Source organism: Anolis sagrei, chromosome X (genome assembly GCF_037176765.1).
Source record: "Anolis sagrei isolate rAnoSag1 chromosome X, rAnoSag1.mat, whole genome shotgun sequence".
Lineage (NCBI taxonomy): Eukaryota > Metazoa > Chordata > Lepidosauria > Squamata > Dactyloidae > Anolis > Anolis sagrei.
Window position 1 is genome coordinate 80,865,305 of NC_090034.1, and position 20,360 is coordinate 80,885,664.

At 43.8% G+C, this 20,360-nt stretch overlaps 1 protein-coding gene across 1 annotated transcript; it reads right to left on the bottom strand.

Annotated features, from left to right (window-relative positions):
- Positions 1–1,190: 1,190 nt before the first annotated feature.
- On the bottom strand, positions 1,191–20,258 carry NCDN (neurochondrin). Its single transcript, XM_060784179.2, has 7 exons — positions 20,136–20,258; positions 13,639–13,778; positions 12,207–13,184; positions 11,518–11,759; positions 7,917–8,141; positions 6,018–6,160; positions 1,191–3,291 (listed from the first exon to the last, which is right to left on the bottom strand). Exons 2-7 carry the CDS (start codon positions 13,762–13,764, stop codon positions 2,855–2,857), a joined length of 2,151 nt encoding a protein of 716 aa, XP_060640162.1. The 5' UTR covers positions 13,765–13,778; positions 20,136–20,258; the 3' UTR covers positions 1,191–2,854.
- Between the last annotated feature and the right edge of the window lie 102 nt (positions 20,259–20,360).

Here is a 20,360-nt window from a genome sequence, read left to right on the forward strand (position 1 = left end):
TTCCCAATTTAAGTGTTTTCCAAAGCTTTTGGAGATTTGGTTTAAAATGGTTTCATTATCTTGTATATTAAGATAGAGGCCCACTATGAAGCAGCGGTTTGAGGCTTGGGTCATGACTGAAGATTAGGGCTTGAGTCCTTACTTGGCCAGAAGGCATCCAATACTTTGAGATGTTATGTATTTTTTATTTTTTGTTTATAATGCATATTTTAACATGGTACCTTTTTTTGGTCGTGTCAGGAGTGACTCCTGGTGTGAGAGAATTGGCCATCTGTAAGGACGTTGCCCAGGGGACGCCTGATTTGATGTTTTTATCATCCTTGTGGGAGGCTTCTCTCATGCCCCCGCATGAGGAGCTGGAGCTGATAGAGGGAGCTCATCCGCCTCTCCCCAGGTTTGAACCTGCGACCTGTCGGTCTTCAGTCCTGCTGGCACAAGGGTTTAACCCACTGCGCCACCGGGGGCTCCACAACATGGTATGAAATAATATTAAACCAAAACTCCTAAAAAAACTTTGGAAAATAATGTTTTCCATTGAACTGCTTTATGACTGTATTATTATATTTATTTCTATCCTATTGGGATATGAAACGGCTATTATAGTTTACATTTGCCTTACTCCTTCCTTCTCATTTGTGTGCACGTGTATTTAAGATTATGCATATTCTTGCTACTCTTTGGGGAGATAGGGCAGAATATAAATAAAGCCTTTTTCTTCTTCTTTGTAGAGCACTATATCCACCAATGAGCCTGGTGGCACAGTGGGTTAAACCACTGAGCTGCTGAAATTGCTGACCAAAAGGTCGGTAGCTTGAATCTTGGGAGCAGAGTGAGCTTCCGCTGTTAGGCCCAGCTTCTGCCAACCTAACAGTTTGAATTCATGCAAATGTGAGATCAATAGGTATCGCTTCTGCAGGAAGGTAACAGTGCTCCATGCAGTCATGCCAGCCACATGACCTTGGAGATGTCTACGGACAAGGACAGCTCCTCAGGTTAGAAATGGAGATGAGCACCAACACCCAGAGTCGGATACAACTAGACTTAATGTCAGGGGAAACTTTTACTTTTTATATCCACCAATGGGGCTCTGTAAATAAATTATAAGGCTACTTTCTTTGAGGTCTCCGTTCCAAGTGGAAAAAACTGAGTGGTAAAGGAGAGACGCGCATCAACTGAAACCAGACTTTGGATTACAAGACAAAACATTTATTTACTGAACCAAAAACACCAGGAGAATGAGCCATGGCCTGAGGTCCAGGAGCCGATCCTGCCCCAGGTTCAGGAACATAATATTGAGCGGCTGCATGCAGGAGCCTCCATGCTGAACAAATACAGAGAAGCCAAAACAAGCAAGCGTTCACAGTCCGGAGAGTTTAGATCCCACTGTTAAAACTATGTGGCCCAGGAAAGCATCTCTTTTCCAGCAAACAGCGGCTGATTCGAAGGGAATCCCTTCTCCCTGCTCTTGTTGTTGCCACATCTTGTACTCTTCCTGCACAGGGCCACCTACCACTAACCGCCCGGTTGGAAGGGGAAGGCCAGTTGGAGAGAAAGGTGAGGCCTCCTCCGTCTAGACTGCCCTTCCCCTTCCCCGCTGGTTTTTGTTTTTGGATTGGTTTTTACTTCTATTTAAATAGTTTCTCATTTCCTTTTTAAAAAATTTGTAGGCCACTTGGGTGGATGATTCGTTTGTTTTTGGCTTCAAAAGCGGGGTCTACATTTGTTTTATGAGCAACCCAAATCAAAACGCGCGAACGGACACCAGCTGCTTTGGCTGATGTCATATTAAACCATTTTATTATTATTTGGTAGTTTAGAGTTCAACCATAAGCTGCCTTGGAAGAATCCTGAATCCTTAAAAGGTTGCTTATAAATCATCAGAATTAAATGAGCAAGAGCAAAAAATTATCTTGGCATCCTCAAGAAAAGAGCTTCGACAACGTCGAAAGTCCTGAGGCAACCAATGACTGGATGGCCTGAGAGTGGCCCATGGTGCCCTTTGGTGGTTTCAGGGCAAGGCTAACAAAGGACACTTGGGGAACCATCGTGGGGACAGAGAGCGCAAATCCCCTCTCCCTCCTTCCCTCCCAAAGCACAAGGAGGCTGCCAGAGCCCCTCTCGTACCCGCTTCCTTCCTCTCCAGAGCAAAACGAGCTTCCGTCACAGTGCATTCGAGCTGACTGAGCAGCACTGGCGTGCATTGGCATACATTGTGCGGTTGTGTGACTGCCAGCAGGTAAAGACTTTTGCTTCAGGTTACTCTACGATTATCACAGAGAGCTAGGAAACATGCAGTTAAGACAACATCATTGGACTTTTGAGTGGTGGTCCCCTCTTTGTGGAACTCCCAGCCACAGACATACTCCTGGCCTCCTCTTTAGGATTAGTATTAGGATGATTATCATTTAAACAGGTCTCTGAGACCTTTTTTGATATTTTAATTCATGATGTTGGGACGGAATTCATTATCTTTTTAAACTGTGGATTGCTGGTCTTGATTTTGTTCTACGCTGCTCTTTTAATTTTTTTTTTTTTAAACTTGGTTGTAACGTGGTGCCTATGTGAGCTGCCCTGGAGAGGGCTTTTTTTTCTGCTCGGAGAGGCGGCACGGCAACAGAAAGCAGAACAAATAAATAAATAAATAAGTTAGGTAAGTAAGTGAATATATAACCGAGATCACGTCGCGTTTTATAACTTTGCGCAGCCATCTGGGAAGGAGAGAGGCCTGCCATTTCTCATGCCCTACCGATGACAGAACATCCACCTGCGTGAAACAGAATGGTCAAACTGCTTCAGGGAAAACACGATTATTTCCTTTTTCTCCTACCACCACGCACGCATGCCCCCGACGGGCTCACTGCTCCGAGAGGCACTGCTCCAAGGCCGCCATGCCATAAAGGCTGGCTAGCTCCAGGCCCTGGTGCTGCTGGATCATCTCCAGGCAGGGTTGGCTGGCCCGGGCCAGCTCCACCAAGATGCCCTGGTAGGCCCGGACCACTTCCATCTCCACCGACTTGGGGACCACACGGCCCAGTGTGGCTAGCAGCTCCTGCAGCCAGCCGGAGCGCAGGACATCTTGGGGCAGCCACAGGAAGAGGGGCACACAGCTGGCGAAGGCCTGCATGCTCAGGAACCAAAGCTCCCGTACCACTGGCCAGGCCGCCTTGTAGGTTGGGGCTACACCCAGGGTCACCACCTCTCCATCAGGGCCCTTCTGGGCCACGTAAGCATCGGCCAGGAAGCGGATGGCGGCCACGAAGAAACCCTCTGCTTCTGGGGTGCCCTGGAGACCTGGGAACGAGAAAGAGGATAGTGTTAGACAATGTCTGCTTTACTCAATGTCACTTCAAGGACAGGAGCCTCCGGTGGCGCAATTCAGAGGACTGCTGACCGAAAGGTAGGTGGTTTGAATCCGGGAAGTGGGGTGAGCTCCCATCTGTCAGCTCCAGCTTCCCATGCAGAGACATGGGAGAAGCCTCTCACAGGATGGTAAAACATCCAGGCATCCCCTGGACAACGTCCTTGCAGACTGCCAATTCTCTCACACCAGAAGCAACTTGCAGTTTCTCAAGTTGTTCCTGACACACACACACACACACAAAATCAGGGACATCTTTTTTTCTCCCTTTCATCGAACAACTCTCTCAGCGTTCCTGTTTGGGAAATCCAAGTTTTTTCCTATGTATAGCACGGGGTAGGATCAGATGATCATTGGGGTCTTTTCCAACCCTGTAATTCTAGAATCACAGGCTAAGCCTTACTTCTTCTCAGGATATCAATGCTTAATGCTACTCACCCTGCAATACTGTCAATGGCAAGAAGAAACTCAAGTTCTGGGCTCAAAAACCTCCAAAGGAATGTAGTGGAGTTTCCTTGTGTTGGAATTCAACCCCTCACTGCCCAAGTCTAAAGTCCTCAACAAGGAGAAGTTAGTCAGCATTAGAATAGTCTGAGGGTTTCCCTTCTCCCATTCTCCTGTATGACAGTTGGGAATGTATCTTTTTCTTCTCTCTTTCTGCTCTCATTTTGATTAGTTGTTTAAAATGGATGCTTTTCTATTGCAAGCTTTTTAGAATCTGACTTCTGCATTCTTACACTTTAGTATGGAGAGGATGTGCTGTGTGCTTTGAGATCTCTCTCTGCGTGTGTGTCAGAGAGATGGAGTGACTGGTGTTTTCCCCCTCTGTTTGAAACCTTAGAAGAGATGGGTGTTAGAGTAGCTCGGGCCCAGTTCTTGATTATTAAGAAATGCAGTTATTTCTTATTATTGTAAATAAATCTTTTGTGTTTTTTTAAAGATTGGACTCTACATGTTTGCCTCCTAAGCTCTGAATTATGTGCAGAACATCACACTGCACTTCACGCTCTGCTCACTAATGCTCTAACTTTTGTATCCTGTTTATGTTTTTTTGGATGCTCCGCTAATTTTAGGATAGTTTTCCCTAATATTTGTGGGGTTTTAAACAGAGGTAGGATGGCCATCTGCTCAGAGGGCTTTGACTGTGAATTACTCCATTGAAAGGCCCTTGGGGTCTCTTCCAACCCTGTAATTTCAGGCTAAACCTTACCTCTTCCCAGGAATATTCTCACCTTGAAGCTACTCATTCCACAATACTGTCAATGGCAGGAAGAGACTCAAGTTCCAGACTCAAAACCCCCCCCAAAAAGGAATGTGGTGGAGGTGTATAAACAAAGGATGAATGCTCATCTGCTGGTAGAGCCCTGATAGTGTATGACGGAGGTTGGACTAGATGGTCTCTTCCAACTCTCTGATTCCATTCCTTCTTGCCAAATTCATTTCACTGCAGTACAAAGCCAGGTTCTCCCATAGGAGCCTATACACATGCCGATCAATGATTTACTTTTGGAAATGCTTCCAGGGCCAAAATAATTTTAATCTGCCTTTCAAAAGCCCAAATATATCATACCCAGAGCAATTCAGAGGAAAAGCAAGGTACAAACATGAACGAGTGTCCCCAAAAATGAGTGACCCCATCAAATCCACTTGGATGGTGGCATGGGCTTTGGGACAAATGCTGGGTAGAGTGATACACTGGGAAACCTGAGGCCCCTTCTACACTGCCATATAATCCGGTTTATCAAAGCAGATAATTCACATTATCTGGTTTGAAGTGGATTATATGAGTCTACGCTGGGTTTTATATGGCAGTGTAGAAGGGGACTGAGAGGATTATGGGTTCTCTTTGCTTCTGTGAGTTTCATATAGCAAAAAGGAAGAGCGCTGGCTCAAAGGGACAGAAAAGAAGTGGCCTCCGGAAGTTGCTGGACTACAACACCCAGCCTCCCACACCATTAGCTACCAAGTCTGCTGGGCCATCTATTCCCAATCCTTGGGGCAGGGGTCTTTCGTGATACGTCTCTTGATCTTCCACACACCAGAAGACAAAATCTCAGGCCCTTCCACACCGCCATATAACCCAGAATATCAAGGCAGGGAAGCCACAATATCTGCTTTGAACTGGGTTATCTGAATCCACGCTGACATATATTCCAGTTCAAAGCAGATAATGTGGGATTTTATTTAGCTGTGTGGAAGGGGCTCCAGTTGAAGGAGAATACTGTGTCAGACAATTTGGGAATGACAACAATAGCCTATAATAACGTTATTGTGAGATTATAATGAGCATCACTTATCAGCCCATGAAGAGGCAAAGCTCTACTGGATTGTATCGCATCTTCTTCCCAGGACAAGAGGGAGCTATATATCCTTCTCTAGTCTCTCCTCCGTACCAAAAAAAGAGCTACCACCTCAGAGAGAAGGGTAGGGTAAAACTCCTTACTGTTGTGTCCTAACCATATGTATGAAAAAAGTGATATAAATAAAAAAAATTGGGAGTGAGCATCCAATCATGTGAGCACCCACTCACAGCCATGCAAGCACAGCCCACTCGCAGCGCCACCACTACCAGCAAGAACGAGGCTACCGTTGCTCGGGGAGCTTCCCGCTTGCTCTTCCTTCACACTTGTCAACTGGAAATGACTAAACTCTTTCTTGCCTGGATAAGCAAACAGCCTTTTGGCCATCATGAGCCCCAGCGTTGTCACGTTAGCTGTCAGGCTCAGATGTTCTCTCTGCGGCAGCAGCAAAGGCAGCGACTTCAGCAAGGTGTCCATCAAGGCGGCGAAGCAATCTTCTCGGCTGAGGGAAGGAAAGGGCAAAACAGGAGGTGTCTTTTGAGGTAGACTTTGTTTCCCAACCTTCAGACAAACTGCTCAAATTATGGAAAATGGGGTGGCAAAGAGGACAACATTAGGCGCAGGGAAGGGGAGGAGGCAGCTTTGCTATAGGACAAGCCTCCCTTTGGGCTGAGTGGAAATTCAAATCTAGGTTTTCTCATATGAAGTTTTGCTTAGCACATAACACTAAACATGTGACTAAAACAAATTTGAATATTTGTTCTTAATTCTCAATAGATGACAATCATAGTACTTGCTTTACAATTGCAAAGAGTAGCTACCAATTTACAGAAAAGCAGGGCTGAGAAAAACCCAAGTGTTGGGCGAGTGGACTTATTAACAAAAGACTCTCCTCATAAATGTACAGCAGAGTAACTTATCAGCAGTAGCGTGCCCCAGTGCCTGTAGACTAAAGTGATAAAAAGAGCAAAAACACACAGACCAACGTTATCTCTTCCATAAGAGGCTTTTCCATAACACAAATAAACAAACACAAAGTAGCTTTACATACAGCAGCCTTCACACTGGAGCTTTCTCACACGAGGCTTCTCTCACACAGAGGTTTACCTCACATGCCTCAGAATGACACTTTGGTCCACTAATTTATTTATTTATTTATTTATGGCATTTATATGCCGCCCTTCTCAACTTGAAGGGGATTCAGAGTGGCTTACAAGGTATATATTGCATACAATATATTATATTATTAGTATAGTACAATATCAGCATTAAACATTGCTATATTGCACCATACCACTATATTGTAATATTATTAGTAATATTACATGTAATATAAATATATAATTATATATTATTATTATATTGCATTACATTATATATTATACAATAAAATTATATATATATATATATATATATATATATATAAATAAATTTAATAATATATTATATAATATATATAATAGAATATATATTATTATTTATTATATAATTATAACTCTTCCTGTTAGAGTGAGTAGGCGTCGGCCTACTCACTCTCCTCAGGACAACACTAGCTTTGGTCCACTGACTCTAACAGGCTTTGGCCTACTCACTCTCTCAGTGCTTGACTCACATTTTTGTAATCAAAAATACCTAGTTTATTTTTAATATTTCTGACACCAAGTACCTAAAACCATTTACTATACATATTCAAAATGGCACATGTTGAAAAATTAGTAAGTCTGCTATAATACATTACAACCTATAATAAGCCTTTAATTTGCTTATATGGGTTGTAATGTATTATAGCACACTTTTAACTTGCAAATTCCCTCAAAGCTGTTTTGAGCAAATGAATTATGGAGAAAGGAGGGCCAGATCTTTCAGAGAAGAACAGTTCATCATCTGGTGGCTGCTACAGAGAAAGAGGTAATTTGTATTTTTGTATTGTAATTTGTTGTTCGGGCTTGGCCCCATGTAAGCCACTCCGAGTCCCTGTTGGGGGAGATGGTGGCGGGGTATAAAGATTATTATTATTATTATTATTATTATTATTATTATTATTATTATTATTATATTCAAGGGCTACAGGACTCTGGCAGAACAAACAGAAGACCCACTGGCTGCTCTTAAGTCCTAAGTGAATCCCACACAGATTAGGTGGACAGGGAGTAGAAACTTCTGGTACTTGCGACTTCCACTCAAATAGCCAAACCAGACTTTCTCCTGCAGACCACATGGAAGAATTGCTCATCCACATTCCGTTTGCTCCCATTTACCTGATCAAATCTGGAGCAGTGACGACAAAATTCAGGAAGATTTCACAGGACGTTTGCAGACTAGATTCCACAGCTTTGGATGCAGACACTGTTTCGGAGTTCAAAACAAATGTCTCCCAGCGGTGCAGGAAATACTGGCACAAGAGAATGGGGGCACCCTCTGAAATGAGGATCTCACGGGGCCGATCCTCTGCAGTCAAGTGGCTTAAGCCAGGCAGCAGGAACCTGGAATGGGAAAAGAAGGTACTGGGAATAAGCTAAGGGGGGATTTAACAACTCATTCATACAGGAGCCTGCAAACAAGGCACTACAGGAACCTTCAGCTTGGAGTGAAAGAGGAGGCAAAGTCAACCGGTGAACAGCTCTGCGTACTTAAAAGCAAGGTGGGTTGCCAATCCGTTTATTCCCATAGTGCCTAAATTGCTCAAATATCCAACCAAACCCAGCATGGTAACCGAGAGATTGAAGCACCTCCAACTACGGCGTAACAACAGAAAGCTGGAGAAAGTATATCTAATAGCAGCACTGAACTGCAGGAGTCAGTGTAGGCTGTGGTTTTTCCACGCCCCAAGCTCTTAATACAATTCAGCTCCAAGGAGATTGCAAAAAGGTCCACAATGAATGTAGATGACTCAGCTGGGAACCTTTTGTGCTACATTTAAATGCCTCTCCAAAAACGCTGCTCCCACATGGCAAAAAATAAATAAATAAATCTGCTGCATAATACTTGTGAACCGAGCAGTTCATAACAGCGGCTCAACCTGAGAGGGCTGGTAAGTAATAAATGTATCCCAGGCAGCCTCCTGGTACTGAGTGGAGGAGAAGGCGGTACTGCTGAAGGTGTATCATTAAACCGTTGGATTGCTGCAGAAGGCATTTAGGTCCAAGCCCAAAAGCTGGGATGGAATAACACAGGCAGCACTAAACAGAGGCAACAGAGGAAGTACTGACTTCAGTTACCAGATTAATCCAAGGGAGGGCTTGTTTGGAGTTAGACATTCTGATCTGAGCTAGCCTAGAAGATTAGTTAGCCTAGCAGTTAGCCCACAACTGACTGCATATGCTTTTGGTTGCCTATATGGGTGGAGTGTATCAGTATTCAATGGCTGCAATTCTGGTCTTCCAAGGCCAATTGTGGACCAAAGGTGCTGCAGTGTCCCCACTGACTAGGACAGTGTTTTTCAACCTTCCGAATGCCTCGACCCCTTAATACAGTTCCTCATGTTGTGGTGACCCTCAATGATAAATTATTTTAGTTGCTACTTCATAACTGTAATTCTGCTATTATGGATCGTAATGTAAATATCTGATATGCAGGATGTATTTTTATTCACTGGACCAAATTTGGCACAAATACCTGATATGCCCAAATTGGAATACTGGGTTGATTTTGTCATTTGGGAGTTGTAGTTGCTGGGATTTATAGTTCACCTACAATCAAAGAGCATTTTGAACTCCACCAACAATGGAATTGAACCAAACGTCCCACACATGACTCTCATGACCAAAAGCAAACACTGGAAGAGTTTGGTGGGCATTGACCTTGAATTTGGGAGTTGTGGTTCACTTACATCCAGAGAGCACTGTGGACTCAAACAATGATGGATTGGGACCAAACTTGGCACAAATACTCAATATGCTCAAACGTGAACACTGGTGGAGTTTGGGGGTAATAGACCTTGACGCCAGAAGATCCAACCAGTCCATACTTCAGAAAATAAAGCCCAACTGCTCATTGGATGGAAAGATAGTAGAGGCAAAGATGAGGTATTTTGGCCACATCATGAGAAGAAAGAAAAGCTTAGAGAAGACAATTATGCTGGGGAAAATGGAAGGAAAAAGGAAGAGGGGCCGACCAAGGGCAAGATGGATGGATGGCATCCTTGAAGTGACTGGATTGACCTTGAAGGAGCTTGGGGTGGTGACAGCCGACAGGGAGCTCTGGTGTGGGCTGGTCCATGAGGTCACGAAGAGTCGGAAATGACTGAACAAATGAACAAGACCTTGACATTTGGGAGTTGTAGTTGGGATTTATAGTTCACCTACAATCACAGCGAAGGAGGGCTTTCGGTGGGAGAATTTGTGGTCTGTTTCTGAAAAGGAGAAGGACAGGTGGAATGATCTTCAGCCTTCTCTGCCAAACAAGTTCCGAAGACCATCAGAAATGTGTTTTTGGTGACCTCTCTGAAACCCCACTCAAGGCAGCAAAAAGGAGAAACTCCGCACTCATGCTTCAGAAAGTGAGCTGATGTTAAGAGTTCAAAGAAGGTTCCAAAAGAGGCAGCAGTGCGTAGGTTTTACCAGATTTGTGTTGTCTACATGTTGTCAAGTCGCTTGGAGACTTATGGCAACTTCATGACTTACATAGCGTGTTCTTAGACAAGAAAAACACAATGGCAATTTTGCCAATTCCTCCCACTGCAATACAGCTTACAGCCAAGCAGTGACTTCCACAAGGCTCCACAAAGGGTTCCGTCCTGGGTCCGGTTCTATTCAACATCTTTATTAATGACTTAGATGAAGGGCTAGAAGGCATGATCACCAAGTTTGCAGATGACACCAAATTGGGAGGGAAAGCCAGTATCTCAGAAGACAGGAGCAGAATTCAAAATGGTATTAACAGATTAGAGAGAAGACTGGCTAAAACTAACAAAATGAAGTTCAACAGTGACAAATGCAAGATACTCCACTTAGGGAGAAAAAACGAAATGCAAAGATACAGAATGGTGGACAACTGGGTTGAGAGCATTACATGTAAAAAAGATCTTGGAGTCCTCGTGGACAACGAGTTAAACATGAGCCAACAATGTCATGCAGTGGCTAAAACAGCCAGTGAGATTTTGGTCTGCATAAATAGGAGTCTATTGTCTAGATCCAGGAATTCATGCTACTCCTCTAATCTGCCTTGGTCAGAAAACACCTGAAATCACACTGTGTCCAATTCTGGGCACCACAATTGAAAGGAGAGGTTGACAAGCTGGAATGTGTCCAGTGGAGGGCAACTAAAATGATCAAGGGTCTGGAGAATAAGCCCTATGAGGAGCTGGAAATGTTGAGCCTGAAGAAGAGAAGGCTGAGAGGAGCCACGATAAGGGCCATGGATAAAGATGTGAGGGGAAGTCATAGGGAGGAGGGAGCAGGCTTGTTTTCTGCTGCTCTGAGACTAGGACGCAGAGCAATGACTCCAAACTACAGGAACGAAAGGAGATTCCACCTGAACACAAGGAAAAACTTCCAGACTGTAAGGAGAGCTGTTCAGCAGTGGAACTCTCTGCCCTGGAATGTGGTGGCGGCTCCTTCTTTGGAGGCTTGTAAACAGAGGCTGGATGGCCATCTGTCAGGGGTGCTTGAATGTGAATTTTCTGCTACTTGGCAGAATGGGGTTGGACTGGTTGGCCCATGAGGTCTTGTCCAACTCTAGGATTCTATTATTCTAATGACCCTAAGCCAAAAAAAGAAAATAAACAAGTTCTTTCTGACTCTCGACTTAATTTTAAGCATGTTCTGTTTCAGTACTCCAAACTGAGAGCTAACAAAATGGCTCAGACTGCAAACATAAGTTCTTTAAAGTTGCAAAACAAGCCAGTTCTATGTAACTGACCTCAGAGCATCTCCACGCCAAATGGGTTCCTGTGCCGTGCCTTGCCCAGCCTGATCCATATCGTGCTGTAGACCGCTCCTGCTTCTCCTCTCCTCGTCAAACTGCATCTTGGCGTAACGGATGAGGAAAGGCAGGAGCTCACAGATCTCCTGCTTGAGAGAAGAGGTCTCTTCGGCCAGCCAGGCAGCAAGGATTCGGACAGAGGCAAAGATGAAAGGATCCTCCAGCTTCTTCTGCCCCACCTGCGAGATAGAGATCACAAAGGCTTATCAAGGATGAGAGCTGGGACAAGAGGTGTTCTGAATTCAGAAGAACAAACAATAAACTAATGTGTGTGTCAGTGCCACCAGTTTCCTTGGCTATATGTTCTAAATAAAAAATCAACACCGTTCTGTCTCCCCACAGCAGTCTTGAGGGGTTTTGAAGACTCCCAGATCAGCTGGAACTGTTATTGGGAGAATTTATTAGTTCTCTTTAGACCATCTGTCCCACTTTCAACTTTTCCCATCCCCTTTTCTGCTCTTTGCCCTTTCACAGATTCTATTCCTGTGTGCTGATGCCAGATTCCTCTTGCCTACAATAATTCCCTCACTTGAACACCAGATGTATCCTGCAAATCTAGCACAGCTTCAAAGCTTCAAGCCCAATACTTGATGGGCAATAAGCTGCTCTGGGGAGCACCACTCTACCTGTCTCAGGTAATGGATGACAGCTCGGAAGGCCTCCTCCAGAATCATCACCAACTGCACTTTCTGGGTATTCTGCAGCAGAGACCCCTTCTCCCTGGTGCATTCTGCAATCGCGAGCTCCATCAGTACATAGCAAGCGGCCATCAGCTCCTGCTTCTTGTCCACCTGGGACAGGTCCAGTTCCTCCAGGGTCATGCGGACTTCCACACAGGCCAAGTTGGCCAACAAGGCGAAGAACTTGCTGCCGGCACTTCCTGCTGGAATCCACCTGGAGCCACAGGCTTGAGACAGGCAGGCTGCTAGCTTCAAGGCCGGGTCTCTCTGGGAAGGGCTCAGCTTGCTGGTCAGGATGCTGGACAGGCCCCGGTAGAGGGGCTGGAGGCATTCGGAAGTGGGCGGGAGGATAGGAGGTACGAAGCGGGGCAGCACTTCACACATCTGGAACTTGGTCATGTCTTCAGCCTTCTGGAACTCCATACTGAGCTTGTTAAGAACAGTCATGAGGTCAAGTGTGGCCCTCTGCCAGCACTTGGCTTCCACCGCCGTCAGAAGCCCTAGAAGAAGCTGAAGGGCCTGTTCGTAGCCATAGCCATGGTTGACGTAGGCCACACACAATGCTGTGAGAGTTCCCCTGTTCACCAACTCTCTGGGACCCTTGGGAGTGGTCACAATTGCTCTCAGACACTGGTAAGTGTCGTCAATCATGGAATTGCAGGAAGCATCTTCGGGGCTGTCGGATGAAATCACATCATTGAAGATGGGGACCTTATTGAGGATCTGGGGGTGCCTGGCCAAATCAGGGTCGGTGCAGAAGCAGGCCAGCAGGGTGAGGCCAAGAGCCTGGAAAGTGTGCTGGGGGCAGCCCTCGGGGGCATCCTTGGAAGTTAAAAGCCGGTTTGGGAAGGTGAAGCCAATGGCGTCAAAGATCCTCCGACGGGCTTTGGAGTTGATTTCTCCAGCCTTTACCGCTTTGGTCACCTGAAAGACACACAGGAGAGCAAAAGAAGGTTTTGGTAATGGCTTTGCTGGGCTACTAAGTGGACTAGAATCTCCTCCTTTCAACTGAAGATGACTTGTTTATGAGGATTTTGCCCTCCTCCCCCTCTGGAAGGCTTCTTGGGCTCTTCAAACATGGCATTAGCCCAGCTGGCATTGCTCTTTCCCTGCTTAATAGATGTGCCCATCTTCAGTTTGAAAGACAAGAATGAGTGCTGTCACTCAACTGGTGTCTCCAGATTGCAGCAAGAAGTAATATCTCAAGCACCTGAATAGTTAAAAAAATATTACTTCTATTTTACGGTAAAGAGGCCAATATTATATGTAGGCAGTCAGCAAAAACCAATGAACAGCTGGACAAACATTAATACTAGGGGCAAATGTGGAAACCAAGTAAAAGGTGATCTTTCTAGAAACTATAGGGTCAGAATCTTACCAGAAGCAGAGCAGCAAATTGTTCACTATCATTGCTTGCATCTCTAAATACATTCAAGCACCTTTCCAGTGTAGCATTCTTGCTGCTTTCACCATCCTCAGGTACAATTCCTGCGCTGGAGGCCATGATACCAATTTAATCTGTAAATATAAACCAGAAATCTTATCATACAAACAGGTCATCTGTCTTGACAACGCTACACGAGTCATGTTTCTGCATAAAAGGATTCAGTGTTAATGGCAAAGACAGGAATGTTCATTTTATAAAAACTGGGCTCTTGGTGTCCCCCCACCCCCCCCAATCTTTCTGCAGAACAGTCTAAAATATCTGGATGTTGCTCTTACATCTGCCAATGAAATATTTATCAAGCTCTGTTTATTGGGTAGAGCAGACAGGAATATGGTGCTACTGCCTAGAAGTATTAAACATCATTTATATTTCATGCTGTACGAGAGTCAGCATGGTGCAGTGTTTGAGGGTTGGACTATAACTGGAGACCAGAGTTTGAAGCACGCTCGGCCATGGAAACCCACTGGGTGACCTTAGGCAAGTCACGCTCATCAGCTGCAAAGGACAGGGAGGAAAACCCTTCTGAACAAATCTTGCCAAACAAAAGACTTGAAGACACACAATAACAGCAACATATTTAATGTAGGTTTGAAAAAAGGGCTAGAACCCAAAGTCTGTTTTCTCAGATTTCTCATCTTCTATGTGTTTTTCTACCTGGGGGTCGAGACCCTTGGAGGGGTCATGAGGGGGTGTCTATTTCTATTATTATGATAACCGGACCACTTGGTGGCGCAATGGGTTAAACCCTTGTGCCGGCAGGACTGAAGACCAACAGGTTGGAGGTTCGAATCCGGGGAGAGCGCGGATCAGCTCCGACTCCCCACATGGGGACATGAGAGAAGCCTCCCACAAGGATGGCAAAACATCTGGGTGTCCCCTGGGCAATGTCCTTGCAGACGGCCAATTCCCTCACACCAGAAGCGACTTGAGTCTCAAGTCACTCCTGACATGAAAAAAAAATCACTGTTGCCTATGTTGCTTAGGGCTCATGGGATACACAGTCAAGCAACTTCTGGAGGCTTTATGCACTCTGACATTCAGGATAGCAATTCTGTGTTCTGCAGCAGAACCAAGCTTACAAGTGCTTTCATACAAAATTCATTTCTAGCTTATGCTATTGCTAGACAACAGGGAATCAGAAACGCTTGCTGGTGACTGCAGAGCATCCAGGAATTCAGCAAAAGAGCCTGATCTACTTTCTCCTTAATCCTGCCTCAGACCAGGCTGTAAAAATATGTCTGATGCATAAAGGGCTCTGCAGTAGGTTTCACAAATAGAGGATTATAGAAAGGGGTCTTTGTAGTGCTAACATTTGAAAACTCTCTTCAACAAAACATTCTAAAATGTAGTAATTTTAGCAAACAGAGAATAGGAAAAAAGAAGTGCTAGATTTAAAATGCTACAAGACTTTACCCACTACCACATCTTCCTCTCCTCTCCCCTTACCCCCCCCCCCAAAAAAACCCAGCCCATGGGCGTGGGTGTTCATTCCTTTTTTCTGCTGCCCAGATTTCCTGGTTATTTTGATGGCTTGGTTGTGTCTCATTGAATAGGAAAGAACACAGAGTTTCATGGCATATTAACAACTAACAGATTAACTGTTAAAGTGGTAATCATGACATCTGTTCATGGGAGGCATAAACCCAGACTACCACTGCAGTGACTTGGCAGCATCATAACAGCCTCAAGCCCTGCCCAAAGCAAAGAGAGAAACGTAGGTTCATTCGAGCTAGTCTTCCTGAACAGAATCACTGAACTGTTGAGCTGGAAGAAACCCCAAAGGTCATCTAGCCTGCTCCACAACCAGGATAGGACCACAGCTGAAGCATTCCTGGCAAGCATACAGAACCAATTGTGGGCTAACTGCAATCTCTGTTTCAAACCTTCGATCTATGGAGAAGCCACTACCCTACAAAACAGCCTCTCTCATTTCTGAATTACAAAATTCTCTCAGTTTACTCAGAATCCCTTTTCTTGTAAACTGAATCTAGCAGTCTAGCTACTAGCTTCTGATGCAGGAGGGGTGTCTTTAAATATCTGAAGGGTTGTTATGAGGAAGACACCCCTCCAGTCCATCCCCTTTAAAATGTCTTTTCTCAGGATAAACATAACAAGTGCTCTCAACAGCAACAGCTTCTTCCTAGGAAGCAGAAATGAACTTTGTGGTTTGATTCATTTTTGTTCTGAAATATGGGCCAATTCTTCCCTTGTTCTGAAATTAGTTCAAATGAATTGAAGGAAAAACGTGAATCCATTATATTTAAAGTATAGCTTCCTGATATTTGGATTGCATCTTACAGATAGCCTAGCCAATCTGGCCAATGGCCCAGGACAGGGAATTACAGTCCAAAACACCTTGAGGATCAATGGCTCTCTGTTTCTGTCTTACACTATTTTTTTTAAATATTATTTAACAAACAGAATTTGATAGCTAATAGAAATGTAGCATTTTTTGCAATATTTTAATTCTGTTACTTATTCAGAGATAATAATTTAAGCAATTACATTTCTGAACTATACCTATCTCGTTTGGACAGGAAGTACAGCAGCATCTTCAAATGTATGGGTCTCCACAAATAGAGATATGATGCATTTTTAAAGATCTGGATGTCAGTTCACAACAGTCTGGGCAATAATAATGAAAGGTATGTCTAACAGATCCACATTAGAGCAAACACGCAAGTGACATGTGGATTTGGCTCCTTATGTAACTAAACATGTAGCTTTGTTTCCTGCTCCTGCACACACACACACACACACAAAGTTCTGGCATTTTAAAAGCTATTGCATCACTTGTGCATATGGTGAGGGTTTGTTTAAATTAGTATATTCATTTTCCCCATGGTAGAATTACAGAATCTCATGGTTTTAGCAAATACAAAGGAGCTCCCAGTGACACAATGGGTTAAACCCTTGTGCCAGCAGAACTGAAGACCAACAGGTGGGAGGTTCGAATCCAGGGAAAGCGATGAGCTCCCTTTGTCAGCTCCAGCTCCCCACACAGGGACATGAGAAACTTCTCACAAGGATGGTAAAACATCAAAACATCCAGGCGTCCCCCTCCAGGCTAATTCTCTCATAGCAGAAGTGAATTGCAGTTTCTAAAGTCGCCCCGACATGAAAAAAAGTGAATACAAAAAGATGGATTCTTCAAAATCTTCATACATTGAGGGGACTGATGACTGATAAGTGGCATTTCTAATCATAATTCACTATCAATATCATTTTGTTGTAGATTGAAAAGTGAGAAAGAAGAACAGGCTTCATAAAGGCTAAGGTAAAGTGATTTACAACAATGTTGTTTTAAACACACATCGTACTCCAACTTGTCTTTAAAAAGATCTGTTATATTCACACCCTTTCTTCCCCCCTTTCATCCTCATTATCACCTTGTCATGCAGATTTTAGTTGTTTAATATAGTCACACTACATATTTTAAGATCTAAGCCATCACAAGATAGCTTACAACAGGATTTAAAAAATAAAAAACAAGAACCCAAGACCAAGCGCTCCAACCTACTAATGATATATAGAGGCAAACCTAAGACAGACAAAATGCTGTGATTGTTTTAAAAGGATATACAGTATGTGGGAAGGGATCAAAGGGAACAAGAGAGTTGGGGTAGGCAGAGGGTTTTGAGAGATAGAAGTGTAGACCTGTGGGGCTACCACTGAAGAGAACTTGCCATCCCGGTTAGGAATAGCAGTGCAGAATTCAAGACCATGGACACGGGAATCACAGACAAGAACCTGATTCCATTCTGTTTGCAAGATGAATGTGAACAGCTTACACCTGCAATCCTGCACTTTTTATTTTCTGGAATATTTTTGAGACTTGCTACATACAACAAAATAAGCACACACACAAAATGGGAAAAGAAAGAAGAAACAAAGAGCATCTCAAAGAGAAAATATTCTAAAAAGAGAAATCTATAATAATTTACAATAGTCATCCTTGTGATGGTTTTGTGTTTGTGCATATGTGCCTTTGAGTTACCTGTTGACTTATGGCAACACCATTTCTGAGGATTTTCTTAGGAAAAGAAGACTCAGAGATAGTTTTGTCAACTCCTTCTTCTGAAATATACTCTTCTGCGCCTAGGATTCATTGGCAGGCTCCATTCAAGGACTAACCATGGCTGATCCTGCGCAGCTTACAAGATCAGACAGAATCTGGTGCTTTTGGAGTACTTAAAGTCATATTAAATGTAATCCTACTTCCCCAACCAAACCTGTATTCATGCTCATCTACTGAGGATCAGAACCCAGCTCTATATTTTCTCTGGAAAAAGACAAGACTTTCCAAATCTTTCAAAATACATGGTCTCTCCTCAAAGTAATGAGAACGTATTTACAATTTTTTATTGAACATACATGAAATTACAGCTCATCCCTTTCAAAACATGCTCCTTGTGATCGAATACAGCAATTCCAGCACTGCTGCCCGCTTTCATAGCAGTGGAGGAAGTCTTCACTTGAGATGTTGTTCCAAGCCTTCATCGCAGCTGACTGGACATTTTCAGCTATCTCAATATGATGCCCTTTAAGGTGGGTTTGGAGCTTGGGAAAGGAAAGCAATTGCACAGAACCAGGTCAGGGCTGTACAGTGGATGAGATGCATTGAGAACAGCCTTCGCCAAGGAGCCACGCTGTGTTCAGTTCTTGGAAGTTGATGGTCGCCGTTCCAGACTCCTCCGCATCTTCATCCGTGATGAGACAGAAAAACTACTACGCACTTTGCTAACACACCAATTGCTCAACTGAGGAAGGTCAAACTGTGTGCCTGGTTCCTTCAACGCCTGCCTCAATCGCCAGTTTGCTTTTCTGTCCCTGCTGCATGTGCACACACACAAATCTGTTCTCATTCACTTTTGCTATAGACCATGCATATCGCTGATGGCTTTCCTCTGAGCAAAAGCAGGGTTGGATCCTGCTTTTAAAGGCAGAATCGCACTGCGAAGAAGCCAGTCGGCACAGACCAGAGCCAAAGGATGCTCAAATCACCTCTCCTCCTCATCTCTCAATTGGAATTCAATGGATTTTTGGCCAGAGGAAGCTTCCAGGCGCTGGCTCTTTCCAGGAAATAATCCTGCATAGTTGTTGCCGTGGCAGCATTGCAGCATCTTCCTAGCCTCCAGGGAATGTTCCATAGATGGACCCCAGAGAAAGAAACAGAGAACTGGAACCCTATTTCTCATCCCCAAATCCCCCCAGATTTTTTTAAAAAAACATTTCAACTATAACATCACACACCAAGAGAAATTGGGGGGGGGGGGGGAGAGGAAAAAAGGAAGATGAAGGATGAAATGTTGAACAGCCTTTTAAAATCTGTTGCCAGACTGAAATGCCTATTCAATATGAAGACATCACACATTAAAATATGAAATAAAGACCATTTCGAGCATGACATTAGCCACCAAGAGAATGGAGGGATACGTGGGGATGAATGGCAAAGGGCCCCTTAAAACCTGGGGCCAGATTGCAATGGCTATGAAATATTAAGACCTTACACATTTTTTAAAAAATGGAATAAAATACTATAGATTGCCCTTGAACAAATATTGAATAACAATGTTGATGAAAATATTAAGAGAGCACAAACTGGAAAAAAATGGAATAAACACTATATATTGCACATGAACGTATGGGAATGAATACTAAATAGCAATGTCAATGAAATATTAAGACCTGACACACTGAAAAATGGAATAAACACTATATAGTGCCCATGAACTTACGTGAATGAGTACTAAATAGCAATGTCGATGAAATATTAAGACCTGACACACTGAAAAAATGAAATAAATATTATATACTGCCCATGAACCTATGGAAATGGGTACTAAATAGCAATGCCGATGAAATATTAAGACCTGACACACTGAAAAAATGGAATAAACACTATATAGTGCCCATGAACTTACGTGAATAAGTTCTAAATAGCAATGTCGATGAAATATTATGACCTGACACACTGAAAAAATGAAATAAATATTATATACTGCCCATGAACCTATGGAAATGGGTACTAAATAGTAATGCCGATGAAATATTAAGACCTGACACACTGAAAAATTGAATAAAGACTATATACTGCCCATGAACCTATAGGAATGAGTATTAAATGGCAATTTCAATGAAATAATGCAATAATTAATACATATATTGCCCATTAACATATAGAAATCACTATCAAATAGGGGATAATCCCAATATTAAGATATGAAGCCTTGAAAAGTGAATGGATGATGAAGAGGTATTGCAATCTGCGCAGTTTCCCCTTCCTCACTGAGACCCACCCAAATGGGGGGCCTAGGAAGCCCCTTCAGACCAACCACCCCATACATTCCCGCATAACGATAAGATAAAGGGTGTGTTCCCCAACAAAACCTTCCCCCGCACCCCCAAAATTAAATAAACCCTCTCACCTGTTTGTTCTTCACCTCAGGTGAGACTGCGAGCAAACAACGCGGAGGCTCTTCTCCTCTGCCGACTCCCAACGCGGCTCTCTTGCTTCCTCGCCTGCCTCGTTTCCCTCGGTCCCGCCCTCAGGACCGCCTCCACCAATCGCCTTCCCCTTTACTAGCCCGTTTGCCAATCGCGCGTCGAGTTACTCAGGCGCGCTCTAGAGGTCGCTGTTGCCATGTCTGGTG